Raw genomic sequence first — 25,205 nt, 5'->3', positions numbered from 1 at the left:
GGTAAGCGTGACCCTGTGATGGTGCTCAGGTCTATAGGAGGTTGTAGGGTTGGAAATGTGGCGCTCAGGGTTAAAACGCGGCCTTTAAAACAAGACTGCAGGCGCACATTTGGTGCGATGCGTTTTTACGCACGATGCAGTTCGGTTTTTCCAGATTGAATCATTTGGTAGAATTGAAAACTGACAAAGCTATTTTCATCAGACCAGGCTCAGAAATGCACACAATACAATGTGGAAGACAAAAATATGTATAAGAGGGAATTGTCTGCAAGTATTGGACTCAGATTGGTCAGACAATTAGTCCAGACCCACACAGGGCTAAATCTACTCTATAACGGGCTATTTGTCAGCCAGATAGACGTTATGATACGACACACCGACCCAAGAGTTTGACAGCCGACAGCTGAAGTCATCCTGCGACAGAGATTTGCACATAAAACATTTTTTTTTCACAACAAATTCACAACATGGCGCAAATATTCCGGATTGATTTGTGCAAACCAGTTTTCGCAGCTGCCGCTCAAGCAGAACCTGAAGACTTCGAAAAATTCGTAAAAATGCGCGTGATCTTTAACCCCAGTTAAGCCATTTGTGCGGCAGTTTGGCACGTGAGCAGCTGATTGAGTCTGTCTGGTTTTGATGAGTATGGGGAACTTTATTTGTTGTTGTTTTTTTTTTTACTCCAAGTTACAAACAAATACAAAAAGCTCATTGGCAGAAAGCTTACAGGCCTTACAGGACGGTAGCCATTTCTCTTACGTGCGCACACTCACGCACGCAGCCACTCACGCACACACACATACTGCAACTACAAATAGCCAACTGGTCACATTTAAAAATGTCAATATATATCTATGTACATCCTTTCTGAAACACGTATCCAATAATTACAATAATAATAACAATAATATACAGGTACACTTTTTCTTGAATAATAGAGCTATACACAACATTAGGGGATGGATGCGGTTAGCAGGGCTGGTTTGTTTTTAGACAAACACACACAAACACACACACACACACGCACACACACATACACACATACACACATACACACACATTCCCTGCTTCCTAAATAAAAATAGGAGCCGATTTGAATGGTAACTAACTGACAGAGAGAGAGAGAGAGGTGGGAGGGAGATTCGACTCGGATATACACACGTTATTGTCTGTAAACAACTTACAATAAGAGCTCACATGCTAACATCTCTAGAAAGCACTTTGTCAATTATAAAACATCGCACTTGACACATAAAACGATATTGAGACAGTAAACAACAGGTAGGTAGCAAGGTTGTAAGGTAGGACGTAAAGTAGAAACGTAGTTAGGTAGCATTATTCGTCCTTTCCTTATCTCGACTCCTCCACACATTTTTAAAAACGACGACAACATATAGGAACACTAAGTTTTGTTTTTTTACAAGAGCAAGTACCACAGTCATTTTTTTTTTTTACGTTGCCCTAAAACACCAAAAGACCAACATGCCGAACAAATAAAAAGTGCTGCGCTGCTGTACAGTACTCAGTTGATAATAGGAAGTGTTTTTTTAAAATCTAGATTTGGAATCTGTTTGTACATATGTTTCTTCATCACCGTCTTCTTTTGCTCCATTATCCGCTGGCTTCTTCTGTTGTTTTTCTTCAAGTTTCTTTTATTTTATCTACTGGTTTGTCTCTCTTTTTCCTTCCTGGGAGCCTGCACGTGGTATAGTAAACCTTTTTCCAAAGAGATGGACGTATGGATGTATTTATTTATTTTTTTATGAATGGGTTGATCTCTTAGGGTTGGAAGGCGCTGCCAGCGGTGGCGAGGCTCATGCTCTTCAGTTTGTTGTCCTTCTTCCACTTCATCCTCCGGTTCTGGAACCAGATCTTGATCTGCCGCTCCGTGAGACAGAGCGCGTGCGCGATCTCGATACGTCGCCGCCGCGTGAGGTACCGGTTGAAGTGGAACTCCTTCTCGAGCTCGAGCGTCTGGTAGCGGGTGTACGCTGTCCGCGCCCGCTTGCCGTCCGGGCCTGTCATATCTGGTGGTTTGGAACGGACAAAAGGCTGTTAGGGTGGTGGGGGTGAGGAGTGTTTGGATGCACCAACATGTGGCATAAGCGGGTTATCATTTAGAAATGTGCACTAACAGTGGGTGGACAAAATACTATGAACACCTTACAATACACCATAACACACCCCAGTGTAGAATAACCACCAACTATGCTCTAAAACGCTATTGGATCAGCACAAGCGCACAGTGTTTTCTAAAGGTTTGCTGCATTGGATTCTGGTTTATTGTAGCTACAGGTGTTGCTATTATTGTGTCCACCCCCTCTATACCCCCACTCAATATACAGAAGGCTCATTTCACCCATAGTTTTATCAGGATGATCGTGCGTAAAGGCGCAACAATAGTAGGTATAGAGCCGTTGCCTTATTCTGACAGCAGTCTTTCATGGCACATTTTATGTCTTGCCATTTCCACTCCACAGCCTGCGCTAAAAAGATTTGCGTTTATTTGTCACATTTGCTGTTTTCTTTTTTAACCAGCTCTCTTCACCATCACCCTCTCTATTCCCCCCGTTTGACTCCCTTTCGCGATTTTATTGCCCCCGTCCTCCGCCTCACCTCCCTAATAAAGTTCCCACACGTAATAAAGCTTCACTTTTTCAAAGGAGCAACAGCCTCCAAAGCCTTCTTGGCCTCTCTGTCTTTTTATCTCCCCCTCTTTTTTTTTCTCTTTTCCCACCCGGCTCTCTCTGCCTGCAGCTCCTCTAGCCTTTGCTGCCCGTCTCGCCTGCCTCTCTCCTGACAGATTTATGATGCTTTTGTGGAATTTGCTAAAATAAAAAAAGAAGGGAGAAAACACAGTGGGGCAACCATCCGGCGTCGCTTTAGCTTCTTTCTACAAGAGGGGAAATGCAAAACGAATTGCACCCTGCGTGCACTGAGAAAACACGCTAATACACAACAACTTCAGCTGGTTAACCAGAGAGAGGCTGGCCATGCAGCTGTCCTGTTTAGTTAGGCTATACTCTCTTATTCCCAAATAAAGTAGGCTACAAAATTAAATACTAAAATATCCCTTCTCTATCTGCATGAAACAACAAAATAAACAGACACGCTGTGCTTTATATTGGGAGGCTCAAACACGTCGTTGACTGATTCCTGACAGCCATATGAAAATATTAAAATTGACGCGGAGGAAAAGGTTTCGTGGGGTGCATACATGCAAAAAAAAACGAAAAGAAGCGTGGCTAAATGTGTGTCAAGCAATCAGTTTCCTCAACTCAAATCAAAGCAGCAATAAATCTGCTGAATCTTTAGTGTGTATGCAAAGAGCACCATGGCTCCCCACATAGGCTACTTTCTACCAGCACTAAACTGTCACCAACCACATGTGTCCCAAAATCTATTGAGGCAGCATTATGAATATTATCGCCCTATGAAACATAGCTAATAAACACGCTGTAAACACAATAACAGCATCTACCATGGCTAATGTGCAGCTTTCTCATCCAGGGGAATATCTGTGGTGGCTGATTATCGCTGCCCGTCGTGCTGCCGGTGGCTGATCCCGCCGGTGGCCCGGTCCTGGGCGGCGGGTTGCTGCCGCGGCCGCCGGTGTCCCGGTTGTGCTGCAACTCCTCGGTCTCTGGCGACCCGTCGTCCAATTCCGTGAAGCGCTGCGCCGTGCCACCGCCACCACCACCGCCGCCACCGGAGGAGTTGGAGGTGGAAGACAGGTTTGGAGAGCTGAGATTACCGCTTCCTGGTTGCTCCGACCGTGGAGACGAGCTCTGGGCGCACAGTTTGGTGTCTCCACTACCGGGTGACAGCAGGGAGTCTGCCGCAGAGGCGAGGGAGCAGCTGGACGGCTGTCTGAAGCCCGCTGTCTCCGGTGCTGGGGAGCCGAAGCCCCGGGAGTCCCCACCGACCACCGAGCCGTCCCCGAAGTGTCCTCCGGGGCTGGTGCCGCTGCTGCTCCCTCCTACCCGGTTGGTGACGGTCAGGTCCATGCCATTGTAGCTGTAGCCGTACGAGCCCGTCGCATGGTGCATGTTGGCGGATGCAGAGTCCCTGTACGTCCCGCCGTTCATTGCGCCGCCGCCGGCTCCATAATTCAGCAGTTGATAGTCGGGGCCATTTGGGTAGCGCCCCGAGAACGAGTTTACAAAGTAAGAGCTCATTTAGGTTGTTTTTAGAGAGTTGCAAGGCTTACAGCTTGAGTACTAAGGGGCGCTTGATTTGTTAGATTTCTCTCGGTCGTTATAACGCGGGTACTTTCAACGATTTATGATGTATTAGTGAATTATGGCGTTGCACTGTACTTCGTTTTTAGCTATGTATGCGCCGTCCAAATATGGGGGTGGGGTGGTGTGTGTGTGTGTGCTGGATTGAGGGGTGTGTGTATGTGTATGTGTGTGTGTGTGTGAGAGAGAGAGAGATGGGGGAGGTGAGGGGTGAGGTGAGGGAGGAGAGAGAGACAGAGGGAAGAGGTGGGGGGGAGGCGGTCACGTGCTTTTGTTGACCAGTCGTAAATTCTCGCCGATGACTTTGGAGAGGTAATTCATGCTCTGAGGTTTCTAATGATGAAGGGATGGGCGGGGGAAGCTCTCTCTCTCTCTTTCTCTCTCTCTCTCCAATCGCTCTCTCTCTCTCTCTCTCTCTCTCTCTCTCTCTCTCTCTCTCTCTCTCTCTCTCTCTCACCCTCCCTCTCTCACCCTTCATCCTGCTGCTGGAGGTGCCGGGGGTGAGCTCAGAGCGCCACCTACTGCAGACATAATTTATTGCACTGATTAAAAAGACCGAAATAGAAGGAGAGGGAGAAAGTAGACATTCGAATTCGAGTCTCAGATAGCTGTTATAAAATATTCTCTCTCCTCCTGTGTGTGTGTGTGTGTGTGTGTGTGTGTGTGTGTGTGTGTGTGTGTGTGTGTGTGTGTGCGTGCGTGTGCGTGTGTGTGTGTGTGTGTGTGTGTCATCACTCAGGCTTGTTAACTGACCTTTGCTTAGGCTGGAAAATTAGGAGACATAGATCATAAACCATAAAATAATGTCATCTCTAACATGGCAGACAAACCTATAAAATCAGTCTACCAATGCTGCGGAGAGTTTATAATATTTTTTAATAATAAAACCAAATAATTAAAAAAAAACATAGATAGTAATAATATTAATAATACAAATAATAATATGGCTTAAAAAAACAAATGAAACATTTACGATAACAACATAAATGACGTGTCGGACGTCATGTGAAGTCTTTACTGCGCCATAAATGCCGCAAAGGCCCATTACTGCGTCATTACGCACTTCTGCAGCACCAAAACAGCCGTGACAAGATACAGCGATGCGTAAAATGCGCGTAAAACTATTTCCGACGAAGCCAACGGGGGAAAAAATGGGTCACTTCTCTACCTATCTTTTACAGTATCATCAATATTTATTCATCCCAATCATCACACTGAAACACAAAAGCTGCCTCGTCATCTAGTCCAATACAACGACAGTATTTACGCATTAATTGCTAATATTGTATAGTGTTCCCTCTATGTTCTTGTCATAATCATGTTCCCTGCAGTATGCATACATCTGCACATATGCAACAATACTGTAGACTCAAATTGTGTCTGTCAACCAAGAAGTGTGTTAATAATAAACTGTTACAATGTCCAAAGTCTAACCATAGCTTTAGATTTTGGCATACTACGGTGTTTCCTTTCTTTCTTTCTTTCTTTTCTTTCTTTCTTTCATTCTTTCTTTATTTCTCCTCCTCCTCCTCCTCCCTGCAGCCTCCCTTCCAGCTGCAGAGGAGGAATGTTAAACCTGATCTGTGGCGTCCACACTGGATGGAAATCTCCTGATTTATGATTTGTTGATTCCCGGGTTGGGATGCATTTCAGCCAGGGTGCCTCTGCGTGTCTGACTGTACGTGTGTGTGTGTGTGTGTGTGTGTGTGTGTGTGTGTGTGTGTGTGTGTGTGTTTGCATTAGGCCTCAATGTGCACTCGGGTGTGCATGTTTCATTATAACTCTGACACACACATGTACATGCACACAGGCACAACATGGGGCAGATGGAAGAATTCCAGATTTTTTTTTGTTCGTGAGCAATGATACATATGCATGCACTCTGTACCGTGTGTGCATAGATGTACTTCTGCATGTGTGTGTGTGTGTGTGTGTGTGTGTGTGTGTGTGTGTGTGTGTAGTACCAGGCCATATTTCAGACACTCAGCTGCTCTCACACATTGAGCGTCGTCGGCAAAAAGCAACCAGCAGTTGGAATAGAAATTATCATCACAAATGCACAAAACAGATATCAGAAGTATTATTTTACTCACTGATATGAATACTAAATAAGCCGACTGTTGGCCTGAAAGCAGGCCGAGGGGGCTTCAAAGCACAGAACCCCAAAGTGTGCCAGAAAGGGCCTGCAAGCTGCAGGGACGATGAGGAGGAGGCACTGACCCAGTTGGCACACACATCTGAATACACTCCCTTCGTTATATATAGATTTCCAACCACACTGAATATTTGAAACACCTAGCTGACCACTTTGGTCCAAACAAATTCCACCGTTTCAGATAAGAGTGGTCAGTTGCTGTGATTTAGTTTAAAACTGCAGAGCATCTTATGCTGGATTTTATTCCCCATTCCTGTGCCAGTTATTATAACGGTTTGTTATAAAGCTCTCCAGTTTGCTCCATGGCTGTGAGGATGGTCAGGATTGAGGGTTTGACTTCCTGTTAGAGCAAGGTGTTCCAGCTGGAGCCACACATTATGTGAATGTGATTGTCCGTGGATAAAATCATCCGCTAAATAGCTAGATATTCGTTCATGTAGCGCGCAAATGTGAGCACAATTCATTGTAATCTATAGACTACTTAAATCCTCGTTTCAAGCTGCGCGCAGATGTTAAGATGCTGTTAAAACGCCCCCGTGTTGGAGAATTTCATATTTTAAGTGAAGTTGAAATGCCACAGATTTAGTCTAATGAAACAGTTTCAAACTCTTGCAAAAAAAGAAAGTCACAAGTTGCTTTTCAAAACTCACAAAATCGAGAGTAAAAGAGTGCACGTGAAGGACAGAAAGCATAGACAAAATAAAGATCACGTGTGTGCAGTTAGTATGTGTTGGTCTTGTCACATGAGCCCTCTCGGTGTCACAGTTAAACCACGTCCACTGTGTTTAACATAGAACATCTGCCAGCGTGCACTTCTCCCAAAAGCAGACATGCTCTCACTGAGTGGAAATCGAACCGCCAACCCTGGCGACACCAGAACCAAACCAGAAGTTACACAATAACCATAAGACACGACAGACCAACTTCTCTTCCTGTTATACGACTTTAACTTCATAATCTTACAGTAAAACAACAGAGCTTATTGAATTAAATTAAATCACTATAAATATAAATTCTTTCTCTCACACACAAACTGATTAAAATATTATATTTTCTCCATGAGGTATTAACTATTTACTGACAACCCTTGCCATCTATTACCTTGGCAGCATGTTCTGCAATTTAACGGGCTTTTATTGGCATATTTAATATGCCTACTCCAACTCAATATAGTCAGGACAATACGCATTCAATGAGCTAGATGTTTACATGCCAGTCTCTCCAATAGTCATATGTCATAGCCCAATAATAACAATAATAAAAACACAATAATAATAATTAAAAAAGCCTCATACAAACTAAAAAATAAATTGTCCTGTGTTGCCAGCATGGTATAGTTTAGAAAATGACTGATTATGAGTGTTATAACTGGGTGTTTTAACATTAGAAGAGCATTTCATACATTACATTTCCTATTTTGATTTTTCTTATCGATTTAATTAATATAAAGTTTCTATGTAAGCTAACTAATATGCTCCATAAAGTACAGCGTGGTTGCCACACCAATGGCGGGTTTCCTTTTTATAAACGTGTTACTGTGCGTGTTCATGTTTTTATGTGCCAATAATCACAATCATTTGCAATAAATCAGCTAATGTAGAAGAAAAAAAAGAGATGATGCGCGTGCATCACTGAAACCAAAGCCCTGCAGAGAGTTGGAACCCGCGCGCGCCGGTCACTCAGGGGACAAGCAGAGTTCAAAGGGTCGCGAGGACATTGTCCACTTTGTCTGGGTGAAGTGTGTGTGTGTGTGTGTATGTGTGTGACGTGTCTGGCTGGTCGGCTCGAGGACAGGTCAACTTTCTCTCCCTGGGTCCGCTCATCAATTAGTTCAGCCCGAACATCAGCAGCAGCAGCAGCAGCAGCGCGCGCAGTTGTCCGGAGTGGGAATAAGTGACAAGGAGCACGAGCTGCTGCTCCTTGGCCTCGGCCCACCTCGCGCGCCGTAAACATGTGTGCGCGCACGATTCGAGGAAGAGGGTTAAAAGGTTTATGATTATATTTACGCGCGGGATTAAGCAGGCCACTAAATCATGAAATAAACCGTTTCTCACTTTTGATGCCGAACTAAAATTAGTTTGAATTTTAACAATAGAATAAGACGAATCTCTCCCAATCCATACTTTACATTTTATTGAACATTTCTCATAGGTAGTATACGTCATTACTTGACAAAAAACACTAAAACAAACAATGTAAAAATCCATAAAATATACACTTTCCTGAACGTTTTTAGGTAGTTTTGGAGAATAACATCAGTAGGTTAACACCCCCTCCCTCGCGCCCTCTCTACACGGGAAAAGTAAGGTTAAATTACCCCCCCACACCCCCCACACCCCCCTACCACCACCACCCAAACCCCAAAATTACAGTATTTCACCGTACAAGGTGATCTTTTTTTCTCTCCCCCTTGCTTATTTCTATACAGTTTAAATATGAACACCATATGACATACATACACTTCTCAAAGAGCTTGTCGTCCCCACGTTGAGTGTGTTTTAATTGAAGGTATAATACAACACGTTTACAAAATAAGAAAATAATAATAATAATCAGAGGGGGTCCTATAAAGCTTCAAAACAAGTGCCTGACAAGAGGAGAATAAGTATAGAATAAGAAGTTAGGTGGTTTTCTTGGAATGCAACATGAACAATGTGTCTTAACACAGTTTGTCACCGTTGGCTGGCGGGTTACTTATTTACTGTATTTTTTAAATACGCTTCGGTTGCCACAGCCTGTCCCGCCACTAACCCCCCTCTCTCTCTCTTTCTCTCTCTCTTTTTAATGTTCTTCTTTCACCTTTTTCATATCTTAATTTGATCTGTTCTTTCCACAGTCTCCACGGCTCCTTCTCGAGAGACTTTTTACAAATGATTTCCCAATTTTCAAACCACAGAAGTTGGATACATTTCTTGAAAAATGAATCCACTTTTCTTGTCACACCTGCTCAGGTATAAAAAAATAAAATAAAATAATATGTGTGGGCTACTTTTCCCCCAGAGTTTTTTCACAGCAGACAACAAGTCTGGATGGACTTTGAAACGGGGAATGAGGGGGGTGGAAGGGATTAACCAGTCTTTCCCTCCACCTTCCTCTTTTTATGTGTCTTACATCAGTCTTTTTTTTTTTTTTTTTTCACTCCGTCCGTTTCTCCTCTTCCTCCGCACCGTTCACCGTGGAGGAAGAGGAGGACGATGACGAACCCGAGTTGATCAGCTTGTTCTCCTTCTTCCACTTCATCCTCCGGTTCTGGAACCAGATCTTGATCTGCCGCTCCGTGAGGCAGAGCGCGTGCGCGATCTCGATCCGCCGCCGCCGCGTGAGGTACCGGTTGAAGTGGAACTCCTTCTCCAGCTCGAGGGTCTGGTAGCGCGTGTACGTCTGACGCCCGCGCCTCCCGGGGCTGCCGAATGTCCCTGTTAGAGAGAGAGTTGAGAAAGTTAAGATACATTTTAACCCAATTAGTACCACAGAGACATGCAGGTGACACACACACACAGAGAAACACTGAACTCAGCTCGGTTTTTATCTAATTATTTTCTATCCAAAACACTTTCAACCGCATTGGTTTTAGCTGATTTAATACCAGTGGTTTAATGAAACTTATTCCGTTCTCCCACCTGGCAATTAGGGATCAATAATGTTGCAATTTAATCCATCAGTTATTAATCGGTCCCTCTATAAGCATCAGTTAAATGTTTCATCCAGACAGCCTGATGAGATGAACTGACACTTGTTTTCTCCCTGCATGTGGAGGCTGGAATTATGATTTTGGTTTCATGTGGAACCAAAAAATAAAACGCCTTAGGAAGAATAACAGACCATTTATTTATTCAATTTGACAAAATACCGTTTTAATGTTGCCACTGGCGATTGGCAGCATTCAGCACAGAAGAAAGAAACGCGTTGTTCCACTTTTTACAGCCCACACTAGAATAATAATAACCATGATTTTAATAATAATGATAATAATAATAAAAGTAATGGTGATATTTCAGAGGGTATTCCCCCTCCCCAGTGAGGATCATCTTCCATGGCTTTAGTCTCCTCTGATCCTCTCTAACAGTATTTTGGCCCCCGGTGGTAAACAAATCGCCATGTTGTCAGTTTAGCAGCTTCAGCCTCTGTATCGATCTGAGCATGGATGGGGAAAAAAAAAAAACGCACGCTGCTCAGGGCGCACATCTAAATCTAAATATCCATAAATAAAAAACTCAGCCAAACCGGATTATGGAGGGAGCACTCAGGGTTTGTGTGCCACTCTCTCTCTCTCCAGCCACCATTTACATCCACAACTGTCATTTATAGCCGGCGTTGCGTTTTTATTCCTCGTATATTTCTCTGCAAGCGGAGCCTGTTTCCACCTCATCTGTCATAACTCGGAGTGTCCTGCAGGGCTTTCTGTACAACAGTAGCTCCTGCATCATCCGCCATCACTCACTGTATACTCTCAACAGGCCGCTTTTCTCTCAGACAAAAGACTAGCGGTTTTTTTGCAGTATACAGTGGCCCACAACGGTAATTCCATCTCGTGGTTTAATTCACACAGTATACCTGAGGTTTATTTTGGACGGTCAAATAAATCAAATGATTCCCCCTTTTAATATGGCTGCGCGTGTCTCACGTTCACTCCGAATTTGGCAGCATTTTGCAGGCCTGATTATAATATCTAATCTGCTCGGTTATGAATAAGTAGCGCATGACACTGTCTGCGGTATACGAGGTTAACTGTGCAGGCTCCATAGAAGATAGCAGAAGACAAGGTGTGATATAGCAGCAGGAGCTGTGACACCATTCTTCATTTATCAGTAGATATTAAAAAGTTTTGAAAAACATGTGAAATTACACGTTTTGTCTGAAGCTGATTTGATTTTTTTTGTAAAGGCAGAGTATAGGGAGCAGAAAGAGGAATAACGTTTAAAAATTGGAATGAAAACGGAGTCAGAGACAGTTCAATAGATACCAGACTAGTATGCTTTTAGTTTCCTCTCTTGTCTATCTATCTTTCTTTGGATCTGTTCATTGTTTTCACCCACAACACTCTCTGACAGCCGTTTCCTCTCTAACTTTCTTCCCCCCCTGCTCGGTAGCAGCGGCGGTCAGCGGGTCACATACAGTAACAGGAGCTCCAACCCAAACAAACCCGCTTTATGACGGACAATAAAATAGAGCGAGCACATGACTGACTGACTGACTGACAGGCCAACAAACGGGGATCATAAAGCAGCTTACTGGGAGAAGAGGAGGAGGAGGAGAGAGAGACTGACAGAGGAAACAAACGTCAGTTTTATGACGGGGGGATCATAAAATATGCAAAGAAAGAAGAGGGGGAAAAGGAAGAAGGAGAAGAAGAGACACTCACCGTTGCACGAGTTCATCCGCTGCATCCACGGATAAATGGGTGCTGATGACTGCAGCTTGTCGTCCATCGTTTCACCGAACATCCCTTTTGCGCACTCCGCTTTACGGTGCATGGCGTCCTGCGTAAGCGCGAGCTGGTGCTCTTCCAGGCTGCACGGACCGTGCTCCTTGTCCCGGTAAAAGCTCGTAGCCGCCGCAGCTGCAGCCGCTGCTGCCGCTGCGTAATCGCAGGCACCGGCTCCGGTTTGCGCCGCCCGGTGCGCTTGGTACGCTCCGTTCGCCGCCTGCTGGTAGTAGGTGGCCGCCGGGTACGCTTTCTCCTGGTGCACGCCGCCGACGCCGCCGCTACTTGCACCATACGCCACGGCGGCGGCAGCGGTAACGGCTGCTGCACCGGAGGAGTAGTGCCTGAGCGGGTGGTCCGCGGCGGCGTATCCCGACGAGTAGAGCGGGATCTGACCCAGGAACGACTCCGCCGCCTGCCCGCCGCCACCCGGTCCCGGTAGCGTCACCGGGAAAGTGGAGTTGACAAAATAGGAACTCATCGGGAGAAAGTAGGAGAGGAGAAGAAGAGAGGAGGAGAGGAGAAGAGGAGGAGAGGGGAGGATAGGAGGGCACGGAAACAAAACACAACAACACCGATTCACGCACTATGGAGACGAGAAGAGGAGGAGTAGACGGAGGCTAACGGGCTAACGGTTACCGGTTCTCCCTCCCGTCCTCCTTCCTCTGCCTTCCCCTGCCTGCACTTTATGATTTGTTGTGTTTTATAGCCGACAGTCCGACGGGCTGCTGCTATCACTTAGTTTATCGCAGATTGGGAGGAGTGGGGTGAGGAGGGTGAGGGTGAGAGGAGAGGAGGAAGAGGAGGAGGAGGAGGGGGGGCGGGGGGGGGGGGTATCTGGGTGGCTGAGTGCCAGTGTGGGACAGAGAGAGAGAGAGAGAGAGAGAGAGAGAGGAGAGAGAGAGAGGGGGGGGGGGGTCTGAGTGTGTGTTTGTGTGTGGAGAAGACGGGATGGGGTGAGGAGGGGTGTAAGGGAGACCAGCTGACCTCAGACTGACCAATAGGAAGCCTCCGTGCCTGGCATTCGTTCGCCCCTTTTCCTTTCGCTGGAGAGAGGAAGAAGAGGAGGAAGAGGAGGAAGAGGTGGGGGGGGGGGGTGGCTGGGAACTACCACGACCCCCCCCCCCACACCCACCACCACCACCTCTCCTCTTTCCTATTTCCCTTCTCCACTTTCTCTCTCTTTCTAATTCTCATTCAATTTCTCTTTTCCAATCTTCTTCCTCCGGTTCCCGGTGAGATTGCGCAATCACACCGGAATCCTCGGCGCGTTAAATTGATTCTTTTCTCTCCCCGTGTGTCCTCCTCCTCCGTCTGTTGTTGGACCCATAAAAAAAAATAAAAAAAACAGCTCGCACACGCGCACGCGCGCCCTCCCCTCGAGGGTTAGGTTTGCTGCTGCTGCTGCTGCACCACCAGAGGCAAAACCGAATAATAAAACATATTCCCGGCGCTTTGCAGATAATACCGAGCGTATTAAAATGAATTTGGCGAGCGTAAATCACAGCCAGGAGCGCGCGCGCGAGTTATGTGTGGTCCCACGTGTGTGTGTGTGTGTGTGTGTGTGTGTGTGTGTGTGTGTGTGTGTGTGTGTGTGGCGTGGATGTGAGTTATCCCACAATATAATGTGTTCTATCCACGTCTATAATTGAGGTGTTTGTACATTTGTAATTGGTATATTTGGGGCCGGTGGGTAGATTTATGCCCCCCACGCCGGTCAGTGTGTGTGTGTGTGTGAGTGTGTGTGTGTGTGTGTGTGTGTGTGTGTGTGTGTGTGTGTGTGTGTATGCATCGTAAGCCTTTCATCGTTATGTTCTCCATCGGAAGAGTAATTGATAATCTGGAAGGGATTTTCTGAACATAATCTGATATCCTATCCTATATTGTTTTATTGATGGAAGATATAACCCAGATGATGCTCTGCTGCTCTGTCCCGTGTTCTGCTGTATGAATGATATACAGTGTTAGAGCCGAGCCGTGGTGTCTGTGGATAATTAAAAGTGAAGTGTTCCAGTTGTTTTCTGCAGGAGTTGGTTCGGTTTGATCAATGCGCTCAGTGAATTATTATTTTCTTCTTCTGTGACACTGATTAGGCCGCAGAGTAAAAGGAGGAGAAGAAGAAAGAAAGCAGTCTCCCAAGTTTCCTAATTTTCCCCCGTTTTCTTGACACTGATCAGAGCCTCGTGCCTGAAACTCTTTCCATGGGGTCATATGTATTCCAGTGGAATATATTCACAAAAATACTGATACACACTACTGCTTAAAGAAAGAAAAAAAACTTATGTTTACATATTTTATACACATATTATACCTTATCGCTGCCATATCCAGCAACTTAAGAAATGATAAATCAATAGCCTATCATTCATTAGCATAGCCTGCATATTAGTAGGCCTAAATTCCTCATGTTTAGGCAATTACAAAGAGATAAATAGAAATAAAATAAAATCTCAAACTAAATATGTAAATGTTTAAATAAATATGTAGTCTGAAAACAACTTTCTATTACATTTATCACGTGATTATTATTATCTTTATTATTACTATTATATTATTATTACATGTTGTAAATAATTTAAACATTTGTAACAAATATTGTTCCTGAAACTATTATCTTAAATACACAAAATTAATTTGTAAATATGTAGAAATGTTCTCACTGGCAAAATTCTTCACAGTCTCATGAATCCTTCTCTGGCCTACGAGGGTTGATTGATGTTAAATGGTTTTATTCCTTACAAAACAGTATATTTTTTTCGTTATTGTTGTTTTCTTTAAGGACCAGACTATTAAGACAAAACTCCAAATTCAGTATGGAGTTCTGCATCACAAACTTATTCCTATGTTATTATCACAAAATTGTGGCTAATCGTAGCATAATAGTTTTAATGTTTTCTTAATTGTGAATTGAAATAGCATTATAAAAACAACACACACACACACACACACACGCACGCACACACACACACACACACACACACACACACACACACAGACACACACAGACACACACACACTCATCTGAAGTACTACTTTGCACTTTTGACTTAAAAATTATGAAAGAAATCTTGCAGAACTATGATTTTTCTACTTTTTCCTCATTATTATTATAAAGAGAGAAAGAATGAAAGATAAGAACTCTAAAGAAAAGGAAAAAAGGAAAAAGGAAAAAGCTCGGCCTGCTTTTCATTCGCACTTACAAACGGAATATGTGTCGCTGAGGTCGTAAAATAACAAAATAACCGCAGCCATAAATAAATCTCCCTCTCTCTGTGTCTTGCTCTGTGTTTCCCCTACAGGCTCTGACTTGTCTGCATGGCCGAAACGCAGACAGCCCGACTGACAAATAGAGACAAAGACTCTATTTTTACTTTTACTTTGCCCTCCCTCCCTCCTCTGTCCATTCCGCCATGTCCTCTCTCTTTTTTTTTTCTTTTTTTTTTAAAGTAACACTGTTCAGAGCTGGGAGACAGATAATAAGTTCAATCCTCGACTCTCGCTTTCTGTGAAGGATCACACAGACAGTTGGGGAATCTCTCTTTTTAACTCTCATTTTGACCTCTCTCTCTCTCTCTCTCTCTCTTTCTCTAGGCAGGACGCTCCGTTTCCTCTCCGCTTTGTGGGAACGGGAAGCAGCAGCATTGTGTTGGAGCTGACTGTGGTTTAATCATTAATGAGCACTAACAGTCGGGGCAGGACAGGCATGGCCTACAGCCTGCATGGCTGCCTGGGACACACACACAGGACGGTAATACCATTATTACATATACACAGCCCATATGCATTAGGTTTAACTTCATTGTGGCTTTGGCATAAGACAGAAAGAAAGTGCATATAGCTATACCAGCTCAGCATGCTGGAGGGTAGATATGACTTTCTGGTATATTCATATATATATATTCAGTGTTTGACACAGAAATAATTAAGTCTGTCTAACAAGGAGACTTTATGCAGATAAAACGTGTTTACCATGTGTTCGAATTACGTAAATGAATAACAGGCATCAGCAGGTGAGTTTCAAGCTAACAAATGCTGCTCTATGAGGATTTATCTTAACTATGAAGCTGTTTTGGATAATGTTAGCCCAACCTCTTAAAACATCTTACGTTGACCTACAAATTTACTTTAATAACAGGTAATATTAAGGCTTATTTTAAGGGTTACCACATGAAATGTTATTTAAAAACGTAATGTTATTAATTTCAGGAATATAGCCTGCTCTAAATCTATTTCGTCACAGGCTTATGACACATTTAGATACATGTTTTTTATTTTTATTTTACCAAAGCCTATATCAAAAAACTTTATATGACACTGACACATTGGCACATGACAATTGTTTATTTGCCTAATGAGAAGTCTCACTTAGTGTCAAATTCTATAACGTTAATAGCCTTAGGACAGAAATAAGATGGGAGCTCTATAATAACGTATTTTAACACAAAAATAGTCTATCTTAAGTTAACCTACAGTTAGAAAAGCTTAATACTAAGTATTAGCAATAGCCCAATATGCTACTAAAACTGATACTACGTCATTCAACACAACTTGAAGGCACCAATGTGAGCTATTTACCATATATCATGTGAATGCAGTCACATATTCATACAGTACATGTTAGTCTATCTGTGTTACTGGTTAAATGACTGGTAGCCTAATGAGCACGTTATTGTTTTGTCTTTTGCAGGTGTGTTGCAGACAGTTTGGAGAGAAGCGGCAAAAGGCACCAAACGGCACGAGGACAGGAAGACTCGGTGTCGGAAGCGGAGACTGGACACTACAGACGGGAGACGGTCGGTGTCCGGTTGGAAGCAGCAGTTATAGTAGGCTATATGAGAGAGAGCATAAAGGAGAGAAACACCAAATGGCTAACAGAAAAGACATCACGTCACCTTAAAGGGAGACAGTCACGCATGCTCTCACGCGCCAAAACCTGTCAATGCGTGGTGTTTATCTACTTTTTATTTGCTGTTTCCTCCAACAGCTATAGAGTTTACCAGACTTGAGCCTTCCTGCTTGCCGTATAGGCAGGTATTGAAAAAAGTCGCTCTTCATTGTGTCCAGAATATTTTACCCACTTTAAGGCAACGAAAATGTTGTTTTATAGGATTAAACTCTAGGACCCTTTGCTCACATTAATTTAAATAACATGTTTGGGGATAAATACGAGAATTAAAACAACTAAAATAGTCTATAGGCCCTATCAGCAATTTTACTTTGTACTACTAAGTAGCCTATATCAACGGCTGCCAAAAATAACAATGACAATATAGGCTGCCTTGGGCTATAGCCTACTAATAAAAGCCTAATAATACTATTACTGATAATACCAATTATAGATAGATAGATAGATATATATATATATATATAGATAGATAGATAGTAACTTTATTGATCCCGAGGGAAATTCAAGTTTCCAGCATCATAGTTCCATAGTGCAAAACATGTTAGTAAAAATACAGTACAAAAGTTAGTAGTGCAAAGTACAAAGTACAAACAAATATACCAGATATAAAAATACAAGGAGATGAAGAAAACTGTTAAAACTGAATATAGTGCAGGGAATATTCTGTGATTTGTTTCTTACTGGAAGACCAATTAACGAAATAATAATAATAATAATAATAGTAATAATAATAATAATAATAATAATAATAATAATAATAATAATAATAATCATAATACATTGAACATTCTGAGGTGTGTTTCCTATTGGAAAGCAGCTAACCACCAGTTAAGGAAATAATAATAATAATAATAAAAGTAGCCCAATAAAAATAAGAACAAGAATAATAACCTGCGTTATGTGTAAGCGGTTTTCAGTTGTGACAGGGTGATAATACGTTAATGGCAGATTTTCCAATAAGGGACACGCGCTTTAAGCCTGTTATATCCTCGCGCAGTGAATCCCACTGTAGCTGTGATTGAGCTGCAGTGTAAACAGTTAAAGGCTGCTGAAGGAACTCCAGGAATCTGAGAAACTTCAGAGATTATCGACAATTAAAGCTGAAGGAGTCAGACTGCTGCTTTATGGCTTTATGGCCGTGCGTGTGTCTGTGTGTGTGTGTGTGGGTGTGTGTGTGGGGGGGGACTTTTATGGCTTTATGACCGTTTATGACTCCTTGTAAAGTCCGAGGAATGGCGACGAACTGAAAAACAGGCCCGCAGCAAACAGCAGATGAACACATGTGCTGTGCTGCACACAAGGAACGCGCGTGCACACACACGAGCACTGTACAGTTCATCTGCGGTTCATTTCAGCCCCGGCAATGCTCAAAGCGCCGGCGTTTCCCTCAGTAAAAAGCACTGTGAAATAATTAACTGTCTATGAAATTAAACATTCGTGGATTAGCCTTTTTATTGACTTAGACTACACCTTTTTTTTACACCGTTGTTCTTTTATTTTTTTACCCTGAAGTTGATCTCAAGCCGAGCGAGCAGTGAGAGAGAAATTCTTTTAAATATTCCTTCACCGGCTCAGAGATAGTCGGACTGATATTGCAACTAACATTTAAAACAATAAAACTTCTTTATTGACATGTAGGCCTATGAGCCTGGTATTTGAAACCAATTGTTGTTTTATTATTTTTTTAATTTACAATTGGAGAATCGTTCAAACCATTTAAAAACTCTACTAGAAGAAAAAACAATATCAGAAATATTGTTATCATCAGTTGATGGAAGATATTTCATTATAAATAGCTTAATCAATAGGACCTATCTTCAAAGGTGGTTTCCGTTCCAAAGTTGAATAATAAATTATTAAAAATATAATAGGCTGTGGCATGTTTAAATAGATCACCTTTTTGTTCATGTAAGGGGAAGAGATAAATCGGAACATCAACTATAATATTTGTTTCACTTACCTACAACATAAGTTAAAATAAAGTCCATGCTTTTAGAGTAGTAAGGCTCAGTATGCTGGATAGGAAACAGTGTGTGTGTATGTGTGTGTGTGTGTGTGTGTGTGTGTGTGTGTGTGTGTGTGTGTGTGTGTGTGTGTGTGTGTGTGTGTGTGTGTGTGCGTGTGTGTGTGTGTGTGCGCGCGCTGACCGACCTCTCCTGCACGAGTTAATAACAAACCGACAGAAAGTGCCTCGGTTTTTGTTTTAATGTATAATAATCGCCTTCCTCCAGGCAGCGCGAGCCGGCTGGCCGCGTCCTTCACGGCACCGTGAGCTCGTGCTCTGTGTCAGCTCACCGAACTGTTACCGGTGGTGGACGCAAGCCCGCGAGCTCGGCCACACTGAGAGGGCCCCGGGACGAGTTAAAGATTAACGGAAGGCTGAATGCAGCATCACGGGGAGGGCTGCTGCTTGTTTTTCTCAACAAAAAAAAAAAAGTCTCTACTAGCTAAGTAAGGAACACGCGCACATGCAGGTGCACTTCATTACAAACACGTATCTAACTCATTTCATTATAGCTGTTCATCGGAAACATATTATGGTGTATTAAAGTTTTAAAACACAACACATTGTTATTGAATTTTTAATATAATTTAAGATTATTCTCATTTGTATCATCAAGTAGCGGTAATATTAGTAAGTGTTGATGTTAGTATCATGAACTAATGTTAATACTAAAAATGTATTGGTAACTCTCACTTATTAAAGCCTGCAGAGTATATTCTAATTTACCATTAATAATACCAAAATGCAATATACTTTTACTTTGCATGAATGCGGTGATGCATTTGCATCGTTTATATGCAGCAGAATAATAATAATGTGGATTCCCACTCTGATACCATCCTGATAATAATAATAATAACACAGAAAATGCAATTTAGGTGTTTGGATGTCGAGTATGGAAGGGGGGGCGTTGATTTAATGTGCTCGATTTTATTTTGAATGCCGGATTAAAGTCAGATGATGCTGGAGTCATAAATCAAATACTGAGGATTATTGCACCCCCCCACCCTCCAAATCAAATCAAATGATCACACACGCACACCTGGATGCATATATTTGGGTGGTTGAACAGCAGATCTGCAGATGAGCGAGCCAGTAAAGATGATGAAATCAGAGATTAAAGACCAGTTATTATGTTTACACACACACACACACACACACACACACACACACGCACACACGCACACACACGCACACACACACACACACACACACGCACACACACACACGCTACACTGCATACGCACGCGCACATTGCACATTGAAGCCGCTGGTCGCCTTTGTTAATCGAAACAGCGACCGACCAACCAATCAGCACAACTTTTACAGTTTCCTTGGGCACAACGTGCGCGCGCGAACCATGTGTGTGTTCCTGCGCGCGCATGTGTTTTCTCCACGCCTCATTCAGCGCAGTGAGGCCTAACCTGGGGCAGCTTCTCTCTCCACGCCACAAATCTGTCTCCCTGTGCGTTTTACATCAAAGAAAGAAAGAAAGAAAGAAAGAGAGAAGCCTGCAACCGGCAAGACAAAAGACTAAATGTACCCACACATACCCGCACGATCACGTGCATGCGCATACTCGCCCCACACCCCCTGCCTCCTCGTCATGCCTGAGTGTGGTTTCATTCCAAAGAGGACAAAAAAAAAAGTAAAGTCGCGCACACATCATCAGTTTGTCAACAGCTTACACACCACAGAACACTCACACGCACGTTGCCAACAGCTCATCACACCTCCGAACGACGACAGAGACACATTCAGCACCGACGCCAGGAAGCTTCGCGTGCGTGTATATGAGAGAGTCTTTGACGAGTGGGTATTACCCAGAGAGGATGAAGCGTGTGTCTGTTGTGTGTGTTTGGGAATGTTTGGTACTGCCGTCAGTGTGACGCTAGATGGCACCAGAGCGTTTTGTAGGAGCGCGTCACGAGAGGCTGCTGCTCGGCGGCTCCTACTGGTGAGCACCGCCCGGCCGACTGAAGCTCTGTCCGGGCTGGGTCAGTGTGTGGCCACCGCTCCTGTATAGCTCCTGCAGCTGCACAGTTCACTTATAGTGTGTTTTCCACGTGTGAGCATGGTTTTCCCCCACAGTCCAAAGACCAAAGCAGTCCCCTGATATTTCACAGTTTGTATCACCTATTAACTTATTACAATATTGATATTGTTTTATCATGGGTTACATGTTTTTGAATTATATAGGCTCAGTATTTGGTGCCAAAAATGTAAATGATATATGCATAGTCTGCCTGTGATGCAAGTTGGTATTGATCTGTACTGAGAATATGAATGTACATGCGTGTATATATGAAAAATATATATTTGTACAAATGCACATTTATATAAATAAACTTGTAAACTTGAGTCCCGTGATTGTTAATACTATAACTGCTGCTACTGACAGATGATAGCCTAAAATAAGACAGACTTTAGCCGCTTATGTTAGAACTAGCCACACATGAGTATAATATGTATCATAAATAATATGAATAGTTATTAAATAACTAATATCTATATTGACAACAATAATAACCTCTTCTTCTACTGCAGTATTATAAACAGAAACTTGAACAGCTGCAATAGTAAATGACTGAATGTTTCCTGATCTGATTATTGTGGTAAACTATAGGACCACTAATTAGATCTTCTGAAACAAGATTTATACTTATAAATTAATGTTTAGATATTAAGTATTCATATTTGATGAAAATATATTTAAACCCATATTAATAGCATAAATCTGTGCCCGAGCTGAGCACGCTCTTTGTCCCTTCTCCTCCTCTCACAAACACCGGAGCGTGTTTTAAATATGAGCCAATTTAACGGAGAAATGTTTGTGCTGCAGTAATGAAGGAATGAACTGGTTTATCAACATTAAGTTCATGAAGTATATTTAATAAAACGCCTCGCCGGATAGCTTGAAACCTAGCGCCTATTGATATCACAGCACATCCCTTATTCTTTCCATATATATTTTATAAACACTGGCCTTGGACGTAAAAAGAAAATGTCACTGATCCGGAGTTTTATTATATTATATTTAAATATTGACTTTATTGTCTGTTGAAAGGCGTGAAACAGCTTCTAATATTAAATTAAACATAAGAAAATACTAAGCCGATAATGCGCTTATATATTATGGGAAATATAACGCTTAAAATGCTATATCAACTCACTGGTGTTGACAGAGCTAAAGCTAAAGCAGACTGTATCTATCACTGTGAGTTACATTATTTCCCTGCTGGTCATATTTTTAATAACTGTGTTGTTTAGTTATTGGTTGAGAGATGAAGAGAAGTGTCTATGTTGCTGTCATATTTATGCTGTAAAGTAGACTTTTTAGTGTGCCACATTCCACCAGAAATGAAGCTGTCCTCCCAGGTAGAGGTGTTACTGACATTCAGCGGATATATTATCAACGCTTGTCCGTGATCACCTACAGGCTGAGGGGAGGCAGGGAGGAGGAGCGGCGGACACATAGTCAAAGCTATAAAAATAAAATGTTGAATGTGGATGTATATTTTGTAGAAATGTGTGTTTTGTGAAAGCCTTTGAAAAAAATACCATAAATAAAGCTTCCAAAGACCTCAGCATGTTTACCATCCATGTCCAACATCACAGTTGCGCAACTGTGCGCCGCTTTTTCAGATGTATATAACCAACCGCAAATTATTACCTGGTTATGGGAACAAATATTTTTATTTTTATATCAAATCTACACACGGTCACGAATATCTACACAGTTCATTTAGCTGCATACCGACGTGCCAATGTTAGTCAATACTTCTCTCATAGCAAACAGTGCACAATTCTAATAATATTAATAATAATAATAAAACATAATAATTGTTATTATTATTATTAATAGTAGTAGTAGTAGAATTACAATAATAATACTAATACTAATACTACTACTACTACTACTAATATTAATACTAATACTACTACAACTACTACTACTATAATAATAATAATAATTAATATTATAATAATAGGTTCTATTTTATTTCTTATTTCTGTAAGACTTCTGTAAGAAGTTGTGATCATTAGTCTGGTTATTATCTGGTTGCTAGCATTCATTAGAGAATAAACTGAGTATAGACATTCATAACTAAACTAATTTAAGAGTGAGAGGTGGTAAAAAATGAGGAACTATTCGCAGGCCAAGGGGGAAATTTCCCTTTGTGTGTGTGTGTGTGTGTGTATGTGTGTGTGTGTGTGTGTGTGTGTGTGTGTGTGTGTGTGTGTGTGTGTGTGTGTGTGTGTGTGTGGGATGAAGGAATTCCCTTCCAACACCTTTTAAAGGTGTTTGATATTTGAGACAGCAACAAATTGGAGACCAAAGAGAAGACAGACAGACAGACAGACCTGCAGATGTGTTTGTGAGTTTGGGTTGGTTTGGTGGTGGTGTGTGTGTGTGTGTGTGTGTGTGTGTGTGTGTGTGTGTGTGTGTGTGTGTGTGTGTGTGTGTGTGTGTGGGTGTGGGGGTGTTGGGCGGTGTCCTGGCCCGTTAGGTGTAGACAACAAAAAAACAGCCCACCCGCCGCAGGGAGGAAATGAGAAGGGAAACAAAGTCATAAAAGTGGGCTGGACGGACCAAGACAGAAAAAACATTCCTGTGTCTGTACACACACACACACACACACACACACACACACACACACACACACACACACACACACACACACAGGCTGTCAGTCAGCTGACACCTGGAAGCTCTTCCACTGAGATCTGGAAGTGAAACAATTATAAACACACACACACACACACACACACACACACACACACACACACACCGGGAGCACAAAAGGCAGTTTATTAACGCAGAGCTACAGAAGCTACCTGCAACCTGCTGCTAAACACAAGAAACCAGCGGTATACAATGCACAGAACGCTCTCTTTAAAAATCAATACAATTGGTGTTATTTAAAAAGATGCTTTGATAAATCCAGCACACCTGTCCTCACACCACAGCCAGCCTCACTCTCTCTTATGGATATAGACTAACCTACCCCCTCCCTCCGTTCACTGGGAACGGCTCGGGGGCAAAAAAAAAGACATGAGCTAATCTTCCGGCTCTCACACACAGCCGACTTCTAAACCGATGGATGGCTCTTCCGCAGCTAATCCCACCACTTAGAGAGCCAATTCATCTGGATATAGTCCACCATGGAGCCTCTAATCCAGCCAGGAAGCGCTCTATATAATCTGAGATGGAAACACCACTAACACCTCATTTATAACGTTAATGTGTAAACCAGAAGCAGCAGAATCACACAACAGCACTGCACTGTTTTGCTGCTTTAACAATGCGCATGCAGCAGCAGCAGCAGCGCGCGCAGGGGGCTGCCGGAGGAGGAACGTGGAGCATGCATGTCTCTCTTACCGTTTGTTGATAATCCGTCACGAGACCCACCATGCACACACCTGCAGCTCTCGCTCTCTCTCCCGCGTGCAGGCAGCCAAGGCACCCCGGAATGGCACGAGACAAGCCCATACCGCGTGTAGACCGGATGGATGGATGATAATTGGATGGAGGGGTGGTGGCGGCGCGAGGGGGATGAGGATGAGAAGAATTGGAGGGGGGGGGGGGGGTGCGTTCCCCGTTGTCACCCAGTCGTCAAAACACCCATCTTCATCATCATCATCCTCCTCCTCGCGGTGACAAGTGAGGAATTAAATAAAATGTCATATTAGAATTAAAAAATAAAATTAATGAGGTCATCTCCGGTTGATGTTCTTCCGCGGGTTTTGGCGTCCCATCTTCGGCCTCATCACGGGCGGAACTGTCCCGATCTCGATCCGCCGATTTAGCGTAGACAGCAGCAGCACGAGACCAGACGGAGCGCGGAGCCATAGCGGAGGAGGAAGAGCAGGAGAAGGAGGAGGAGGAGGAGGGTGGAGGTGGGCGGGTTGTTTCCAGCGTCTCCTCGTGCCGGTTTTCCTCAGTAGCAACTAGTATTCTCATTAACTAGTCCGTTTAATTAAAGCCGGGCGTTAATTTCCTCCTCGCGCTCCGCTCCGCGCGACGCCTCCTCGCGAGCCCCGGGCAGGCAGCGCGAGGCAGAGGAGAGGAGAGGAGAGTTCGGCTGCTCGGGCCGGAGCGGAGTGCAGCAGCAATATAGCCACTTGGGAAATCATAAAAAGTTCATGTTCACGTTAAGCGCGTCCACATGACCAGCCCGTCGGCCAATCCCCGCGCGCGGCCACTCATAAACTTGTATCACAAAGTTGTAAATTTTCATAAAACAACAAGGAATTTATTGCATTTCTTCATGGAGTGCTGTTAGAGGAGGGGAGCTGCTCCTTCTCTCTTTTCTCTCTCACTCTGTCCGCCGCCATTTTCTCCTTCTCTTCTGCCTCTCTCAAAAACACACAGAAAGAACATTCTGATTTTGTTTTCTTCTTGTCTTTTTTAACCTTTTTTAAAAACACTATCTGCGTTTGTGCTGTGTTGGTATATATGGCTTGTTATA

General features: G+C 43.1%; 3 protein-coding genes and 1 long non-coding RNA gene across 10 annotated transcripts in view; 1 reads left to right on the top strand and 3 right to left on the bottom strand.

Moving 5' to 3' along the window:
* Window positions 1-17,082, top strand: part of LOC141780104 (uncharacterized) — a 32,110-nt gene extending 15,028 nt beyond the window's left edge. The window contains exons 2-3 of the long non-coding RNA XR_012596549.1: window positions 15,413-15,569; window positions 16,509-17,082. This is a non-coding gene — a long non-coding RNA (uncharacterized LOC141780104). The remainder of the gene's footprint in view (window positions 1-15,412; window positions 15,570-16,508) is intronic.
* The window catches only part of hoxb3a (homeobox B3a), a 98,347-nt gene extending 73,392 nt beyond the window's left edge, over window positions 1-24,955 (bottom strand). For 4 of the 7 annotated variants that reach the window (XM_074655162.1, XM_074655167.1, XM_074655165.1 and 1 more), the window contains exon 1: window positions 24,116-24,955. The gene's annotated coding sequence lies outside the window, so the exon portion shown is untranslated. The remainder of the gene's footprint in view (window positions 1-24,115) is intronic. The other 3 variants (XM_074655171.1, XM_074655172.1, XM_074655175.1) reach the window with 1 other exon arrangement.
* On the bottom strand, window positions 635-4,426 carry hoxb5a (homeobox B5a). The gene is made up of 2 exons (XM_074655179.1): window positions 3,482-4,426; window positions 635-2,027 (listed from the first exon to the last, which is right to left on the bottom strand). The coding sequence occupies exons 1-2, from the start codon at window positions 4,176-4,178 to the stop codon at window positions 1,780-1,782; spliced, it is 945 nt and encodes a 314-aa protein (XP_074511280.1). The 5' UTR covers window positions 4,179-4,426; the 3' UTR covers window positions 635-1,779.
* LOC141780097 (homeobox protein Hox-B6a-like) lies at window positions 9,197-12,645 on the bottom strand. Its single transcript, XM_074655187.1, has 2 exons — window positions 11,759-12,645; window positions 9,197-9,812 (listed from the first exon to the last, which is right to left on the bottom strand). Exons 1-2 carry the CDS (start codon window positions 12,300-12,302, stop codon window positions 9,532-9,534), a joined length of 825 nt encoding a protein of 274 aa, XP_074511288.1. The 5' UTR covers window positions 12,303-12,645; the 3' UTR covers window positions 9,197-9,531.
* Window positions 24,956-25,205: the final 250 nt, after the last annotated feature.

This window comes from Sebastes fasciatus, chromosome 13, assembly GCF_043250625.1.
Source record: "Sebastes fasciatus isolate fSebFas1 chromosome 13, fSebFas1.pri, whole genome shotgun sequence".
Classification (NCBI taxonomy): domain Eukaryota; kingdom Metazoa; phylum Chordata; class Actinopteri; order Perciformes; family Sebastidae; genus Sebastes; species Sebastes fasciatus.
This window is presented reverse-complemented; position numbering and strand designations above follow the sequence as displayed.